This window comes from Chelon labrosus (assembly GCF_963514085.1).
Source record: "Chelon labrosus genome assembly, chromosome: 17".
Taxonomy (NCBI): Eukaryota; Metazoa; Chordata; class Actinopteri; order Mugiliformes; family Mugilidae; genus Chelon; species Chelon labrosus.
In genome coordinates, this window is record NC_140350.1 from 22,763,966 (window position 1) to 22,782,368 (window position 18,403).

An 18,403-nucleotide genomic window follows, 5' to 3' on the forward strand; every position below is an offset into this window, starting at 1 on the left:
GCTTAAAATTATATCTGAAGTTTTTCGTGTGGAGCTGCAAAATGATTGACTGCTAAAAAAAAACAGCTTGTCCTTTATCGTCCTCCTTTTTCTTCTCCACCTGCAAAAACTTCTTGTTTCATATGAATCAAATAACGACTGTTTTCTCGTTTAGTTCCTTTTCGGATTTATTTTTTCACATATTTAAGGACAAAAGGTAAATTTGCTTGTTTAGAATTTTTTGTTTTTTTGAAGGGAGTCTTAAAACCAAACCTGAAACACCAAGAAGTACACAGAGAGAGTACGACAGTTAGACTCAGATAATACTCAGTGGTGCTCAGAAATCATTGCATTCAAGTAAAAATGTTTTTTGTTGTGCATATGTTTTTAACTTTAGCTCAAGATCTGAGTGGACAAAACTATATGTGCAGATCCCTGGATTATCTGGAATAATCTAGGATTATTAACCCAGACATGGAGTTTGACTGAATGCCACTAAAATCAGGATATTACATTCATTTGCCAACTAAAATGATTCAGTGTTACGTATCCTCTAAGTGTTACATCAGGGCCTTTGTGTTCTGAAGGTGGTTTAAGACTTTTTATTCCAGAATAAATCCTCCTATTCATTGAGCTGGCACCTGAAAAAGTAGGTGTGTGTGATGCAACTGTGACATTTCCTGGTTATTCAACATATTCAGGTAATGAAATAACTGCAGGCACAAAACAACTTGACCTTAATACAACTATTGACATGATATTGGTGACATTTACACAATTACACTATACACTTTATACCAGGTGACTGTTAAAAAAGGTTGTAGATTCTTTAAGGAGTGAAAATGTGTTCCTTTCCGGTCAATGTTTTGTTTTTGCATCATTCCCCCTCCTCACTGTCCTTTTCAGATGCCCCAGGCAGTTGTTATTCTTCTGTGTATGGGTGTTGCTATTTAAATTTAAAATCCTCTTTCCTAAACAAATCAAATAAAAGAGCAAACGTCCTGTACCGTCATAGTGTTATAAACCTGCGCTGTGTCTAACCGAAGCGGTGATTTATCATCCAGGGCGACTATGTGTGGCTGGACCTTAAGACGGGACGGGAGTTTGACGTCCCTGTGGGAGCTGTGGTCAAACTGTGCGACTCAGGGCAGATCCAGGTTCTGGACGATGAAGGCCGGGTAAGTCGAGAGAAGAGCTGGAAGGAAATAGACTATTTATGAACTTATATGAGTGTCAGACGTGTGTGTCGGCTGCACTGCAGTGGAGGGGTGATAACTCAAAGATTAAAGCCCTATTCGCACGGGACTAGTTTTACCTGGGGACCTCTCGTAATTTGTAATAATTGGTAAAAGTAAAGGTAAGGTGAAGTGCTTTGCTTGTCATTATACAACACTGTACGACAAAACTGAATGGTCGGATGGAGGGTTAGTCCTGAGCTGCTGCGACCGAGTGTGCCACCACTGCAAACACGGGGAGAACATGCAAACTTAACACAGAAAGGCCCTGAGAAATCGAACCGAGGACCTTGTTGCTGTGAGGCATCAGTGCTAACCACCGTTCCACCTGTGCTGCTAATTACAGAGGTCGTCTGTGATCTTAATCCCGTGTGAATCGACCTTGTCCGTAATTTGTAAAGATTACACCGCAATTTACCTAGCCTATTTCTCGTAACACAGACGTCCTGCGATAAAACGAATCCACTTTTATTTGATTTGCGTCTTTTTTTCTGTCTCTTGTCACTTAAGAATTATGAAGGCTGTGTTATAAATCGAAGTGCGGACAGATGTTGGGGTGCAAAGTTGAGATGTCTCTGACCCATTTACCCGTTTTTAGACGGATTAAATCATTAATCCAAGCATTAATGTGTTCATCAGTGAAGGTGGGGCTGATTTAAATACTGACAGGTCGTTCATAATTTCTTCCTTGGGATCAATAGGCTCATCACATCATGTTTAATTTTTAAAAATATATTTTTTATTATTAATATTATAACTGAACAGAGTTGGAGTAACTACAGCCTCTGATTCTGTTCACCTTTTGGGGGTTTATCTATTTTTAAATGACTTAATGTTGAATTTATAGGAGTGAAGAGTTAATTATTAAACAAGCACACTAGTGCTAAGTGCTTGTCTGACTTCATAAGGCAGTGAGCTAATGATGGGTGGATGCTAACGTCCTTTGACTCTTCTGTAACACTAACATGACACGTACAAGCAGCTATAGCAAATTCATCTGCTGAGATGAAAAGAAGTACTCCTTATACTCCTTATTAATAATAGAAAACTATTAACAATGCATTTAAAATAAGGTTTAATGTGAGCCTCCCTCTCACGCAGGAACACTGGATTTCCCCTCAAAGCGCCATCAACATCAAGCCCATGCACCCGACCTCCATCCACGGCGTGGAGGACATGATCCGCCTGGGCGACCTCAACGAAGCCGGCATCCTCCGCAACCTGCTCATCCGCTACAATGAGCGCGTCATCTATGTTAGTGCCCGTCTCTGACACCACAGCAGACGAGAGTACACTCATGTTTACTCGTGTCGCCGGCGTTATAATGAGCCTCTGTGACCCTTTTACTCACTGGCTACGTTTCTGTGCAAAGGAGCAACTCCTGGCCGTCGCCCTCTTAAGGTCTTATTCAGGTTAAGCTGTTTACTTGAGCGGGCCTGCAGCGGTGGCGCTCACTTGTTGCTATAAATAAAACTGACTGACGATTCCTTGCTCTTTGGCTGTAGAATCCGTCAATAAAAACGATGGACAAAGGGATTTCTGATGAAGCAATCTGCAGTCACTTAAGGAAAAAAAAATGGAAAACTTAGCATGTAATTATACCTGTCCAGTCGCATAATTACTGTAAAGCTGCACGCAACTGGTTTACCTCCTTGCAAGTTAATTTCTCTAAGATACAGAAGTTATAGTTACAAGATGCAGCAAACTGCTTATTTGCTTTAAGTCTTTTAAATCACGCACTGGCCCAAAACCAGATCATTTCGTTTTTTTGAAGGGAACATCTTCTTGTAACCCAGACTGAACTGAGCTCTGCAGCGCTTTGTCACACCTGTCTTGATTAGATAGATTATGTATTAGTTGGTGCTACAAAGCTCACCTGACCAAAGAGACAAGCTATAACCTGTGCAGTGTGTATTCCATGGAGAGCTAGCTCTATAACGGTTGTTGGTTGTTTTGTTCTCTTTCTCCACGTAGACTAATTGTGGTGGGAGGGTGAGTATTAAACTAACATGTGTGACAAAAGAAAAACATGCTAACACGTTTATTTCAGTGCCTCGTTCTCCTAACACATCTGAATTGTAGATGTCAAGGGTAGCTATGAATGTCATTTATTAGGTCAGCCTCCATTCAGACCTTGCATTCACATCCAACCTGAGCGATCTGATCACAAGTGGCCAGCGTTAAGTAGCTGTGGTCAGAGTCAAACCACAAAATGCACAAGTCTGAAGTTCATATGTACTAGAATAAAGGACAGTATCACAAGATAATCAGGTGTTAAAATTATTATCTTGACTTTAACGGGATCATTTAGATAATAATTCATAGCTACTTGACTTCCATACGTTATAGAACAATCTTTTCTTGACAATTATTATGATTTTACAATAGATGTTCACCGTTGAACATTTACAATAAACTTTCTGATCAGTTAAATTAAAGCAGCAATCAACTCAGAGTAAAAATGAGTGTGATCACACCTGTAATCATCTTTTATGCTTTGTAAAACTATTGACTTTGTGTAGTTCTTCTCTAAAACGTCTTTTTCTTTGGGTCTTTGCAGACGTACACGGGCTCCATCCTGGTCGCCGTCAATCCATACCAGTTGCTCCCCATCTACACTCCGGACCAGATCCGCCTCTACACCAACAAGAAGATCGGCGAGTTGCCGCCGCACATATTCGCCATAGCAGACAACTGTTACTTTAACATGCAGCGGACCAACAAGGACCAGTGCTGCATCATCAGGTGTGTTCGTTAGCTTAGAACATAGAAATACCTCCTCTCCTCTGACGCTATGTAATAAAATCGTCAAGTTTGTGTATGGCTCACATTTTTCACACCTCTCTCTTTCTGTCTCTGTGTAACAGCGGCGAGTCTGGAGCTGGGAAGACTGAAAGCACGAAGCTGATTCTGCAGTTTCTTGCGGCCATCAGCGGCCAACACTCCTGGATAGAGCAGCAGGTCCTGGAAGCAACGCCCATCCTTGAAGGTTCGGTTTAGAGACAAGAATAAACTTTAAACCTTAGATGTTGTATTTGATTATTGTGTATACACTCAGATATCAGCATACATTTGATAAACCTGTCTCATGTAAACACCTCGGTTAGAAAAGGCCGACCTGAACAGAAGGCAGATTGAGAGCTGGTCAACAGGAAAATATTAGCTCCTAATAACCACGTAAACACTTGTTCTGCTGGTTTCTCTCTGGTGGGAATAAATCCGTTCTTTCTGAGCATCTTCACCCCACGTTGTATAAATCAGGTCGACGTGAAAAGTTCCCAGGAGGGACAGAAACATGAAATAGTAGAAAAGCAATCAACTGTTCAGACAAGAGTTTGAGAAGATGAATAAAGCTGATAACGACTAGGGCCGCAGCAGTGAAAATTTGGCTCCATCTCGCTCATATTCTTCTGTTGAATCAATTCAAGAAAAGATATTTTGGAGCAAAAACACATTCGTTCTCACTGACATCACTTTGAGTTTGCGTCTCTGCTTCACTCCTGACTGTCTCCTGATTCCTCTCTTCATTCTAGCCTTTGGTAACGCCAAGACCATTCGCAATGACAACTCCAGTCGCTTTGGGAAGTATGTAGATATCCACTTCAACAAGCGAGGCGCCATCGAAGGGGCCAAAATAGAGCAGTACCTGCTGGAGAAGTCTCGAGTGTGTCGACAGGTGAGACACCAGATCTGTGACCGACTCAGTTTTGTTGGGTTAGGCCAAATATGTAAACTCTGAGGAGAAAGATAAACCTAGATATTTAATATTTAGAGGCAGGATCCATTTCTTATCGTCATTCATTATCTGTTCACGCAGCATTTGGAGGCACTGTTGACAAATACATTAATAAACAGCGCTCATAAAGGTTAAATTTGTGTAGTTAAATTAAACTACCGCCCACTGCATTCATATCTCCGTCTTTCTCCTGCAGGCTCCGGATGAGAGGAACTACCATGTTTTCTACTGTATGTTGAAAGGCATGGCTCCAGAGATGAAGGCTAAGCTCGGCCTGGGCCTCGCCACGGACTACTCTTATCTCACCATGGTGAGTCTGCAGCTGTGCGCTGGCCAACGAGTTGCTAATGTTTGTCTTTGTCTGCTGTCTGATACTGAGCAGGTAGCATACTGTCTTTCTTCAGTGTCTCCTGGTCGTGTCATTGATTGTGTTCTATGCTCACCTTACCTTCAACTTTAGACTAGTTTCACATGGATAGACTTGTATAACAATGACACAACTAAACTAAACTATAAAAGCTGTGTGCGTAGAGGAGACAGCCCGAGGAGCTTCTCTCCAGAGAGAACCTGTAATTAGACTCTCTATGATTAAAGAAACCTTTTTGACTTTTGACCAGGGTCTCTCAAAGTTCTGTTTCCATCACTGTCTTACACAAATTTACTTCATAACAGGGCTGGGTATCAATACTACGGTAATTTCCTGATTGGTTTCTGTATGTCAGTGTTGGAACAGTTTTGCTCAGTTATGAAGGAGATTTTTGCAAAAACTAATTCTGTCAGTGGGTTTTTTCAGGATTTGTGGTATTTCCATGATATTTTATTGCAGTTCTTGCAGCCACAGTGTTAGCCTGACTGATTAAAAAAAAATAAACATTTTTGTGCTTCTTATGCATTACAGGGTAACTGTACACAGTGTGACGGCCGTGACGACCTGAGTGATTATTCCAGCATCCTGTCAGCCATGAAGGTCCTCATGTTCACAGAGACAGAGAACTGGGAGATTTCCAAGCTGCTCGCTGCCATCTTGCACATGGGCAACCTGCGATTTGAGGGTATGTAAATACACACATATTAACATTAATAGAGGTGCAGCAATGTTTTTAGATTGTGAGAAAAACAATTATTTTCCTCCTTGTTCTCAGCTCGTACGTATGACAACCTGGATGCCTGTGTCGTTGTGAGATCTCCTGATCTGGCGACTGCTGCTTCGCTCATGGAGGTTTGTACAAGTGTGTGCAGACTGTATGTGAGGGTGTTATCAGTAAATCTGAGCTCACTCTGGTGGTTGAGAAGCTATATTTATCATCTGATTTAAACTGAACTTCTGCACAATATCGGCACAAATGTTGGCAGACCTGAAAGACTCAAGGCCATGTAGGATGTGAGCCAAACTCACAACATGGTAAAGTGATGGGCATGCTAAAGGATACTGCCCTCTTGGTGCAATCTACAAATTTCCACAGTCATTTATTTATTATTTATTTTTTTTAGGCTTTTTTCCGATGACAGGAAAAATTGTATGCAAATGTTTTGTTGGTTGGTCTTTCCTAATGAAAGTCAGGCACAAACACAGTTTAAAGCACAAAGGTTTAAAAACAGAAGCTCAGAGCTCAATGAATCAAAGACCAGGAAGTCCACAACTGGAGGACAGGTTACTAAGAGTCCAAAAAGCACAGCAGAGACTAAAACTTAAGCTGCACCGCAGAGGTAAACTGAGAAACTTGCAATGAGTGGAAGAGTTGCAGGTCCTTAAATACAGCTTCAAGCTTGATTGGATGAGTGAGTCTGCAGCAGCAGCTCCTGAAGGAGAGAGGAGACAAAGACAGGAACACAGCAACAAGGACGGCCAGCAGAGGGCGTGCTTTACATAAAATGTCCAGAAAACTAATAAATAGCGTAAAAAGAGAAACAAAGAACAAACAAAACATAAAGGAAGGGTGTAAAGCATATCATAAATCCACATCTCAGGAGAAGTTAATGAACCAGACACAATATGAGCATGTTAATCTAAGAAAAGGTTTGTCTATATAAATGGGTCTTATAAAGTCCTATTATTATAAGAAAGTTGATTCCACAAGGTTGAGACGAGCGCAGCAAAGACACGTTAACCTTTTATAATTAGAAAGGGGAATGGAGAGAAGGCCTTAAAGGTGATCGTTGCTTGTTGGATACCACAGGTGGAGCCAAAAGATGTGATGGTGTGCTTGACCACGCGAACCCTCATCACGCGTGGCGAAAGCGTAGCCACACCTCTCAGCGTGGCACAAGGCCTGGACGTCAGGGACGCCTTCGTCAAGGTAACGAGGTTTTATTGCTTTAAAGAACGACTTGGCAGCAGAAGATGTAGACCTCCACTCTTGTTGCTTCACTGTTGAACATAGTTACAGATGAAACTTTGACTCCCTGCTTTCTCATTGGATCCTATTATCTATAACGGCATTTAAAGTTCAGTTAGAGACTTTAAATGCCTGGATCAGGAACGTTTATTGATTTGAGTTTCATCATCCAGGGGATCTATGGGAGACTGTTTGTCTGGATAGTGGACAAGATCAATGCTGCCATATACAGGCCTCCTTCCTGCGAGAGTACCATCATACAAAGGTCAATCGGGCTGCTGGACATCTTCGGCTTTGAGAACTTCATTGTCAACAGGTCACTGATACTTTGATGTTTCGTGAGAAGCAAACTCATTCATCCAAATAATCAAATTATCACTAATTTGATTAATTTCTCTCCTCCTCTTCGCTGCAGTTTCGAGCAGCTGTGCATCAACTTTGCCAACGAGAACCTGCAGCAGTTCTTTGTCCGTCACGTCTTCAAACTGGAGCAGGAGGAGTACAACCTGGAGGACATCAGCTGGCAGCACATCGAGTTCACGGACAACCAGGACGCGCTGGACATGATTGCCAACAAACCAATGAACATCATCTCCCTCATTGACGAAGAGAGCAAGTTCCCCAAGGTACAATTCCTGTGGATTTTATGAGATCCTAGTTCATGTTAGTAGCGTCGACCACTTTAATCCCTAAAAAGGTTGTTGTATTAACATATTGATGTGTTGTTTCTCTTTATCTCTTTTTAGGGAACGGATGCTACGATGCTTTATAAGCTCAACTCGCAGCATAAACTCAACTGCAACTACATCCCTCCTAAGAACAGTTATGAAACCCAGTTTGGCATCCAACACTTTGCTGGAGTGGTGCATTATGAGACCAGAGGTACATTCTTTTTTTTGTTATTGCTCCTTCTTCTCGTTCTCTTGCCTCTGTTGTTTGGTTTGTGTCAATTGGGCCATTTTGCCTCTGACTTTAGAGAGAAATAAAGGTAGTACTGGTAAAAGAAAGGTCTACCGAGCTGATGTTTGGTCGTTCTTTGGTCGAAATAATAATGGACCAACCACCAGATTTGAATTATTGATCCAAAACTGGAAAATGTTTGACTTTAGTCCAAACAAAAATGATCCTGTGTTTCTCTGCCTCCTCCAGGGTTCCTGGAGAAGAACCGAGACAGCCTCCACACCGACATCATCCAGCTCGTCCACTCGTCCAAGAACAAGTTTATCAAGCAGATCTTCCAGGCTGACGTCGCCATGGTGAGGCCAGCAGACGTGTTCATACCACTCCATTTTTACCACGCATGGTTACTCCTTTATTTTTTCTCCTTGCCGTTTAAGGTGTCTTCACGTGATAATGTCACTGCCTCCCTTCAGCTTTTTCTGCCTTCCTCTCACTCTGCTGTCTCTGTTCTCTGTTTCCTCGCATCTTTTCCTCTGACATCAGTTTCTGTGTGGCTATCAGCAGCCCAGCACCCCCACTCCCAAGGTAATCAAGCAACGTGCAGTCGCTCCAACCCTGTGTGTGTTTGTTGAAAGTGAATCCAGATATCCACGATGCAGCTAGCAGCAGCTTCCCTCTGCTTCCTTAAGCCCTGCTTTTTATTCCACAGGTTTTTTATTGTGAAAAAATGAACCACAAACAAAGGAAAATCATAACGGAACAATTTAAAATACTCATGGAAGTCCAGTTTCTTTACCGAAAGTGTCACAGTGCAGAGAGGTCTCCTGTTTTGTTCGACTTTGTCTGTGTGATGTAGAAATATAGTGTTTACCCTGTGTTTGCATTATGTCCCTTAAGATCATATTATAAGTACTTCATCACCACTGAAATGTGAAACTGAAGACCTTTAGTTTTTCCGTCTGCTTCTGAATCTCTGCAATTTTCGAATTGATTGTTTTGGATCAATAAAGATGGAACACATTGAGGAAAGATTAAAATTAATCCGACTGGCAAAAAGGACTCAGCACCAACTAACGCTTGGGTGCCGTTTTTACAGAGCGAAGAGCCAGGCTGGCAACCACACAAGTGTAAATGTCTCGCCCCGGCATAGGCTACGTGCGTAGGTTACAGCATCTATGTCCCACAGTACTTTAAATGAGCCTTAAGCTAGTGACTAACTACAGTTTGAGGAAAACCAAAGTTAAGTAAGGAGAGTTAAGTGTAAAAAAAGTCAAAGTGGTGGAAGCTGCATTGGATCAAGTCTGTAATGATGTGAAATAAAAATGGACCAACAACCAGATTTCGAGGCAGTAGACAGGAGATTTTAATCTGACTTCAAAAGCTAAACCACTTTTAAATCCATGTATTGATCAGGAACTCTCAAGGCATTCAGACTCATCAGGCAGCAAGTAAAAGTTGATGTAAGAAGCAGGACAAATGGACGAGTATTTGACGGATTTGAGTAACTTCAGGGCATCTTCAAAACTGCAGCTCTTGTAGAGGTGTCACCGATCTGGAGTGCTATCAAAGAGGAAAAGAGGAGACCCAAGGCTCTGTGATGAAGACTGACAGAGAACAAATGACTTTCATCTGTTTGTTTCTGTTAGTTTGAAGTGAAAACTGAATCAATGACTTGTGTGAGACAGCCTGAGAAGATCCGTCAAAGTGGTGGAGGTTTAATAAACACTATGAACATTATGAATATCATGAATAATCACCCCAATAGGACTATCAGTTTTAGAAAAAATAAAAAATAAAATATTGCACAGAAACGACATAATGAGTAAGAAAAATACCTGAGATATGTATTATACATATACATATTGTCCAGAGGTTGTCTGTGCTCCTTTAGTTGTGGAGGAAACTCAACTGAAGAGTCAGTTGTCTACAATATAATGAGATCAATAACTAAATTAACAGAAACTACTCTATGTAAATGTCATTATTGAGGTGGCGGTGATGAATTTGACTGACTGCCTAACATTTTGTCCACTACAGTTAATATATGATATGGAAAGGGGGGGCAAAATATTAGGAACCGTTTTCATTTTAAGTGTTGTTGAGTAACGGTGTGCGTTTGTGTTCGTAGGGCGCTGAGACGAGGAAGCGCTCTCCCACTCTGAGCAGCCAGTTCAAACGTTCCCTCGAGATGCTGATGAGGACGCTCAGCGTGTGTCAGCCGTTCTTCGTTCGCTGCATAAAACCCAACGAGCTCAAAAAGCCCATGGTGGGTTTTAAAGTGTTTCTGTTTCTGCTCCTGAGCGTTGTTTTCTCACTTGTTGCGTCTCTACAATCATTTAAAGACGAGAGATATTCTAGCTCCTTCAGCTGTTGCTGTGTTTGATGCGTTGTCATAAATACCTTTACACTGGGTGGGATTGAGTCAATTTCTGCCTCATAACTTCTCATGTTTGGATTGATGAATACAATCTTGCTTTGAAATCTAAAAGCATACACCACTTCATTTATTTGTCTCCATGAAAACTCCTATTTACTGATGTGTAAATTATGAAGGATTTGATGTGCAACGACAGCAGCACTTGTAACCTTTTCATATTCTTGCGTTGCCGACGACCGTCGCCGTGATCTCAGATTTTAACGTCTGTTTCTGTCTTTTGTGTTTCTCAGTTATTTGACAGAGAGCTCTGCATTCGTCAGCTGCGATACTCCGGCATGATGGAGACGATCCGGATCAGGCGTGCGGGTTATCCCATTAGATACAGCTTCGGCGAATTTGTGGAGCGCTACCGAGTCCTTATGCCTGGCGTCAAACCGGCTCACATACAGGTCAGCTAAGCTCCAACTGATCTGTTACAGTCTTTAGTCCTGGGTAGAGCTCTTTTAGACATGTCCTGCTGTTTTCTGCCACAACATATTTTAGAGGCTATTTAGAGCCTCCAAATATTGTCAGAGATGATTATTTATTCACGGTTATTATAGGTCTGTATAAAAGCGTGGTAATGCTTTGGAAAGGTTGTAATAACAGAATGTCTTTTGGCTTTCGTCCTATATAAAAAATATTCTGTTCCAAGTAATTATTGCAGAAGTGATGCTCACCTTTTTCGACATCATGGAGTCCAGAGTAGAAAGTTTTTACCTGTGCAGAAGTCATACATTTTTTTGTGCTCTCTCTTTCCAGGAGGACCTACGTGGGACGTGCCAACGGATAGTCCTGGCCCGGTTGGGGAAACATGACGACTGGCAGATCGGAAAGACCAAGATTTTCTTGAAGGTTGGTTTTCAACTGGAACGTTTCCTGGCCTGATCTGATATAAAGGCTGCTAATAAAGGTCATAGATCAAATTTGGCCTTAGATTAAATTTGAGGTATATCTTCTAATTGCTGACAGCCTGAAGTTTATTTATCTATCTATCTATCTATGAATGAGTGATCAACCAAGTCCAAGCCCAACTTTGTTTGGGCGTATAATCTACTTTAAACTTCAGATTATGATTTTCTCAAAAGTTCCTTAGCTACTGGGGAAAGCTCCTGCAGTGGTAACCTTGTCCGTCTTCTCTTTTGTCCCCTGACAGGACCACCACGACATGCAGCTGGAGATCGAGAGGGACCAGGCCATTACGGACAAGGTCATCCTCATCCAGAAGGCTGTGCGTGGCCTTAAAGAAAGGTAAACCACTTTATCGGACGAACACCTCATTCCCAAAGTCTTGAAGGATATTTATCTTCTGGCACAAGGTTAAAAACCTACCTGTGACTTTGCTTTGATTTATTAACCTTAAACCTTGTTAAAACAAAGGCTGTGCTCTTCCTGAAAAGTGACACAACATTGGATTTCCTAGAGGCCCCTACAGAATAATCTAAACCTCTTGTAGAGGTGACAAACTAGTAGATTAAAGGAGTATTTCAAGCAAATAATATCACGTAAGTGTTCAGTGTTATTACAGCTGTTCTCCCTCACGGTAGCCAGTGAGCATGAACTAAAGAAAGTAAATACGAGAGTGGAAAGAAGAGAATAACTGAGAAGCAGGGTGACTTTAACAGATACGAGACCATCTGCAATCAGCTTGGTAAAGTGACCACGTTTATTGATATGATTAGGACGATTAAAGTCAAAGGGTCTGTAGATAAATTTCCTGTGACTTGTCCACAAGAGGAATACTGACCACAAGCACCTGAAGGATTGTTAACATGATGAAGACCAAGACGCATACAATCTGACCTCTGAGATCAGCTTAAAGGAGATGTCGGGTAGTATCTCCTGGACCGATCATCTATAGAAAGGCTAAAAATCTTGCAGAAGTTTTATTATGACTACAGTTAGCTTGCAGTTATTTCTGTCTCTGTCTCTTTTTTAAATAAGTCAAATTAAATTAAGAAGTCCAGAGCAGAGAGTTTATCAGTTTTGGCCACATCTTTGGATGTACAGTGTTATGAATGAAGGGGTTCAGGATGTTTGAATTATTTTTTTTCTTCCGTCACTCTTTGCAGGACAAACTTCCTCAGACTGAAAAGTGCTGTGACTTTTATTCAAAAGGTCTGGAGGGGTTATAGATGCAGGAAGAGCTACCAAATTGTAAGTCAGTGTGTAGTTTGTAGACTTTCCCTAAATTAAAACCTTCTTGAAAACCTCAGTAGCTCTTTGACGTCTTCCCATTTTTTAACAGTTCTCTCTAGTTTTAGTTTTTATTTGCTCTAAGCTGCACAAGTTAAATGACACAATGATTTAATTTTGATTTGTTTGACAGGAACGAAGCTCATTGAGAACTTGCATTCCTAAAAATTATAATAAAATGACACCTGTATGTCATGAACACAAAAATAAATCCAAATTTCTTGCAACGTCACAGTATAATCATGATTATTTAACATAAAATATTAAATTATTAATAATAATAGTAATAATAATCCCTGATCTGAAAAACTTGCTTCTCTTCTCCAGATGCAGTCGGGCTTCTTGCGCCTGCAGGCGGTCTACAGGTCGAGGAAGTACTACAGAAGCTACCAGATGACTCGCCTCAGTGTCACTCTCATCCAAGCCCGTTGCCGCGGCTTCCTCATCCGGCGGACGTTTTGGCGGCGTCTCCGTGCCGTGTTGACCATCCAGGCCTACACCAGGGGCATGATAGCCAGACGCCTCTGCCAGAGGCTCAGGGCAGAGGTAAAGACTTATTACGTTTACTACTGTTACTTACTTCACGTTGTTGGAATGCCAGAAAGAGAGGATTACTTGTGCTGAGGGATGAAAGAAGGGGTAAAAAAAAGGCTGGGATGTGTCATATATTTGGTTTGACTGAAAGGAACTGTGATGCCTTAGTGTTTTTGTTCATGTAATGCCACGACAAGATGTCTTTTCTGTTCTGTGAAGAGAGTCGATGAGAAGATTGAGACGACTCTCATGAGGCTGCTGCCAGCAGCGAGTTAGCTTAGCTTAGCATAAACACAGAATCGCTCACAAGCAATATTTAAATCCCTGCTTTCTGTCTTTACTGTCTTTGCCCCTGCAGTTACCACTTATCACCACAGGGGTCGCCAAAGGGAACAAAACAGATCCTCCAGATTGCCCCTTTAAAAATTAAATATATATAAAAATAATAATCAGTGGTATTATTGCCTTTAATCCATTATTTTTCCATTACTCTCTACCTGATTGATATTTAATTTTTACTTGTTTTGCTGAAAGGAGCAACATCCTTAATGTAATCTTAAATAAGAAGAAATAAAATGCTTTCAAAGTAGGATAATAAGAATAAAAGGTGCTGAATTCTTAATCAAATCAACACCTGTTATTAACATAATCTCTCATTTTAAATATTTCTCCATTAATGTCAAAATAAGGGAGCATGTCGCCTACACACATGAGAGGAATAGATATTAAACACCTCCTTGTTTTCTTTAATGTACAACCATGTTGGGCTTTTTGTCAGAGTTTACATTATTTTGCAAATTGCTTTTGTATTCTTACATTTACTGAACTCTTTTGGCCTAAAATATATCACAATGTCTTTTTTTATTTTTTTACATTTGTTCATTTGATTTGACATTTTTGTAAAAATGGGGAAAAGAAGCCATTTCGTTTGCCATCATTCTCTTTTCCTGTTCTGAAAGACTGCTGAATAAATCATTTTTTTAATTTTGTTTAATGTCAGTCTGTTATTGAATTGAGCTGTTAAATTGAGCGGTGTCCAGATATCCAGCAGTGAAGAGGGCGGACTGACGAGCGGATCGGCCGGTGGACTTGAACGGACCAGAGGCAGCTGCTGTTACATGTCGTCGCTGTCGTCGTACATGTACATGTGTCATTTAGATGTTGTTACGACTTTGACTTCTGCAGTACTTTTATTGTTTACTTGTCATGTCAGTGTGTAGAAGTTTATCATTCTGTAGCATGTACCCTGTAAATAAATACAAATAGTTTGTATTATTTTACTATGGCTGTCTAGTCAGATATGTCTCATCATCTGTAATGCTTCCCTTCATTGTTTCCTCTGTTTCCTCCGCTCACAGCTGCAGCATCGCCTGGAAGCCGAGCGCCAGCGCCTGGCCGAGGAGGAGCAGCTCCGAAACCAGATGACGGCTCGCCGCGCCAAGGTGGAGGCCGAGAGGAAGCACCAGGAGCGGCTCATCCAACTGGCTCAGCAGCAGGAGGAGAGGGAGAGGGAAGAAAAGGAGGAGGCGAGGAGGAAGAAGGAGCTGCTGGAGCAGATGGAGAGGGAGAAGGAGCAGCCTGTTGACCACTCGGACATGGTCGACCGTATGTTTGGTTTCCTGGGGAACTCCGGGCCGTTACCCAACCAGGACGGACAAGCACCAACTGGGTTTGAAGTATGTAGTAGTAGTATGATGATTTGTTTGCTATCGAATTTAAACATAACATCTCCTCTAGCTTTGGGTTAAATATCTCAACATCTTTTTTGATGGATTGCATCAATGTATTTCTCCAGGACTTGGAAAATACACCTTGCGCCGAGGAGGCCGAAGAGGAGATGCTGAACGAAGCGCCGCCGCTACCTGACGACGAGGAGGAGGATTTGTCCGAGTACAAGTTCTCTAAGTTCGCAGCCACCTACTTCCAGGGCGTTTCCACTCACACGTACATCAGGCGGCCGCTGAAACAACCTCTGCTGTTTCACGAGGACGAAGGAGACCAGCTGGTGAGGCCGACCTTTGGTCTCAAACCTAAAGCCCTCTTCACACCCAAGCCTAGCTATTTGAACTATGTGTGGACTCGGCAGATTTACACATGTAACGAGTGTTGAGCCGATTATGAATATGATTCGAGAACACAGTCCAATCTGGGTCAGCTTGTGTTGTCAGCACTTGTTAGCTTCCTATTTTTTTGCCTTTTTTACTACTGGAAATGTATTTTGTGCTTCAAATTTTGATCAAATTTGGTTAAATAGACTAAATGAGGCTGCAATATTTATGCTGGTGATTGATTTATACTTGAGTAGAATGAGTGGATGCCTTGCTTTTCGATTAAACAGCCTGTCCTGTCCTCCAGGCAGCTTTAGCAGTGTGGATCACCGTGTTGAGGTTCATGGGGGACCTCCCAGAGCCAAAATGTCAGATGGTCCTCAACGACGGCAGCGAAAAGATCCCCGTCATGACCAAGATCTACGAAACCTTGGGCAAGAGGACGTACAAGAGGGAGCTGCAGGAGCTGTCGCAGGTGGAAGGAGAGGTGAGATGATGATGCTGGTTATTTTCCTGGTTATTACTGATCTGCGCTGGTGGTTAACAAGTGCACAAAAATGTCATGTTTGTGTTTACAGAACAGCTCCATAGACAGCCAGAAGAGGAACAGCGTCAGACATAAACTTGTCTCACTCACCCTGAAGAGGAAATCCAAGATCACTGAGGAGGTGAGACCCAAATCAGTAATGGGACTTTTCCTGTTAGCCTAAAGTATCAAAAGTACTGTAGTAGAATATCAACAAATTATTATTTATCATTAAAAGTCCTTCAGCTTTATCAGATCCACCAGCTCACAGCACAAAGTAAATGACTCTTGTTTTCCTCTTTGCAGGTCACCAGGCGGCTAACGGAGGGAGACTACAGCCTTCAGGGGAACAGCATGCTGGAGGATCGACCCACCTCCAATCTAGAGAAACTACACTTCATCATCGGCAACGGCATCTTGCGCCCCACCCTCAGGTGACCTACAGGCAGCTTTGCTTTTAGTTTCCAATCTTCCTTTAAAGTTACTACTAAATACTGACTGCTGCAGGCCTTAAACAAGTCCAAAATACCCCATTTATCTGTGGACCATAGTTCATTGATTTCTACATTATCTATTGACATAAAATTTAGCTCTGGATTTACTAACCTGGCTTTGCCACCTACCGAGGAACGACTCTTATTTGTGTAGGTTTGTTTTGTTGAGCTGTGGTTCTCTTGTCTCAGGGATGAGATCTACTGTCAGATCTGCAAACAGCTCTCTCAGAACCCGTCAAAAAGCAGCCACGCCCGAGGATGGATCCTGCTTTCTCTCTGCGTAGGCTGCTTCGCCCCCTCTGAAAAGTTTGTTAAGGTAAGAGATTCAATTCTGATGGGAAATCACCCAATGGTTGGTTGGATTTTGATTGGTTGGTTGGTAGGTTGGCTGGTGGGCTAATTGGATGGCTGGTTGATTATTGGTTGGATGGCTGGTTGGTTGTTGGTTGGATAGCTGGTTGGTTGTTGGTTGGTTGGTTGGTTGATTATTGGTTGGTTGGTTGGTTGATTATTGGTTGGATGTTGATTGGTTGGTTTGTTGGTTGTTGGCTAGTTGGTTGGATGGCTGGTTGGTTGATTATTGGTTGGATGTTGATTGGTTGGTTGGTTGGTTGATTATTGGTTGGTTGGTTGGTTGATTATTGGTTGGATGGCTGGTTGGTTGTTGGATGGTTGGCTAGTTGGTTGTTTGGATGGCCGGTTGGTTAGCTAGTCAATGGTTGGTTGGTTGGTTGGTTGGTGGTTGTTTAGCTGGTTGGCTGGTTGGTTGGATAGTTGACTGGTTGGTTGGCCGACTTTATTGTCCTAGAGGTGATATTCTTTTTATCCATCCAAGAAACGTTTTCTTTATTTTTCAATTTTCTTTTGCAACCCACCAATCATGAGAATCTGATGGTGATATCTATAATTAAATGAAAGTTTTCTCTAGCTGTTTCTGATTTCACCTCCTCTTTATTCTCTGTTGTCAGTATTTAAGGACATTTCTGAACAACGGTCCTCCTGGTTACGCTCCGTACTGTGAGGAACGGCTGAGGAGGACATTCGTCAACCGCACAAGGACTCAGCCGCCATCTTGGTTGGAACTGCAGGTACTGAGCTGACTCTCTCTAAAATTACTGAATAATGATAAACTTTATGTAGTTGGACCAAAAAAATGTTAACCAGGTCATGTGATTACAAAAACATGACCAGATCTAAAAGCTGGGTGAAGTTTTTAAGAAGTATTTTAAGTATTTTTTTTATGATTTGCGTTTTTTCCAATGCAATAAGGTCTGTGGAAGACTGTTTATATGTAGGTTAATATGACATGATGCAGCGCTATTGGAGAAACTTTTGAGAAGTCTGCGCTTGAACAATAATCTGATTTGTTTTTCCACCACAGGCCACCAAGTCCAAGAAGCCCATCATGCTGCCTGTAACGTTCATGGACGGCACCACAAAGACCCTCCTGGCAGACTCGGCCACCACGGCCAGCGAGCTGTGCAACGCCTTGGCGGACAAGATCAACCTGAGAGATCGCTTCGGCTTCTCACTGTACATCGCTCTGTTTGACAAGGTAAAACCTGAACATCTTAAACAAAACATGCAATTATGAATTCTCTGTCAGTTTTGAGAGATATAAATGAGGTTGTTTTTAAATGTTTTCGTCAGGTGTCATCACTGGGCAGCGGCAGTGACCACGTCATGGACGCTGTCTCGCAGTGTGAGCAGTACGCGAAGGAGCAGGGCGCCCAGGAGAGGAACGCCCCCTGGAGGCTGTTCTTCAGGAAGGAGATCTTTAACCCCTGGCACAACCCCGCCGAGGATTACGTAGCCACGAACCTCATTTACCAGCAGATTGTCCGAGGGGTGAAATTTGGAGAGTACCGCTGTGAGCGGGTGAGCAGCTCTCTCAGTCAACCACACTCCTGAAGACTTTTGTACAGTGGCCCTGAAGGTCAAAACACAACAACATTACAGATTACAGAAAGTGTAGAGACAACACTTCTTCTTCTGATTGGACA

General features: G+C 42.1%; 1 protein-coding gene across 1 annotated transcript in view; it reads left to right on the forward strand.

Annotated features, from left to right (window-relative positions):
• Window positions 1-18,403, forward strand: part of myo7ab (myosin VIIAb) — a 33,540-nt gene that overhangs the window by 5,560 nt on the left and 9,577 nt on the right. The window contains exons 3-30 of the mRNA XM_084564338.1: window positions 1,044-1,157; window positions 2,316-2,468; window positions 3,775-3,959; window positions 4,082-4,203; window positions 4,748-4,890; window positions 5,147-5,260; window positions 5,849-6,002; window positions 6,093-6,169; window positions 7,128-7,247; window positions 7,460-7,602; window positions 7,702-7,912; window positions 8,033-8,168; window positions 8,436-8,542; window positions 10,315-10,452; window positions 10,854-11,012; window positions 11,365-11,457; window positions 11,759-11,853; window positions 12,675-12,759; window positions 13,126-13,344; window positions 14,691-15,008; window positions 15,128-15,337; window positions 15,688-15,867; window positions 15,959-16,048; window positions 16,213-16,340; window positions 16,590-16,716; window positions 17,369-17,488; window positions 17,782-17,955; window positions 18,051-18,278. Of these exons, the coding sequence (XP_084420464.1) occupies window positions 1,044-1,157; window positions 2,316-2,468; window positions 3,775-3,959; window positions 4,082-4,203; window positions 4,748-4,890; window positions 5,147-5,260; window positions 5,849-6,002; window positions 6,093-6,169; window positions 7,128-7,247; window positions 7,460-7,602; window positions 7,702-7,912; window positions 8,033-8,168; window positions 8,436-8,542; window positions 10,315-10,452; window positions 10,854-11,012; window positions 11,365-11,457; window positions 11,759-11,853; window positions 12,675-12,759; window positions 13,126-13,344; window positions 14,691-15,008; window positions 15,128-15,337; window positions 15,688-15,867; window positions 15,959-16,048; window positions 16,213-16,340; window positions 16,590-16,716; window positions 17,369-17,488; window positions 17,782-17,955; window positions 18,051-18,278 (4,143 nt within the window). The remainder of the gene's footprint in view (window positions 1-1,043; window positions 1,158-2,315; window positions 2,469-3,774; window positions 3,960-4,081; window positions 4,204-4,747; window positions 4,891-5,146; window positions 5,261-5,848; window positions 6,003-6,092; window positions 6,170-7,127; window positions 7,248-7,459; window positions 7,603-7,701; window positions 7,913-8,032; window positions 8,169-8,435; window positions 8,543-10,314; window positions 10,453-10,853; window positions 11,013-11,364; window positions 11,458-11,758; window positions 11,854-12,674; window positions 12,760-13,125; window positions 13,345-14,690; window positions 15,009-15,127; window positions 15,338-15,687; window positions 15,868-15,958; window positions 16,049-16,212; window positions 16,341-16,589; window positions 16,717-17,368; window positions 17,489-17,781; window positions 17,956-18,050; window positions 18,279-18,403) is intronic.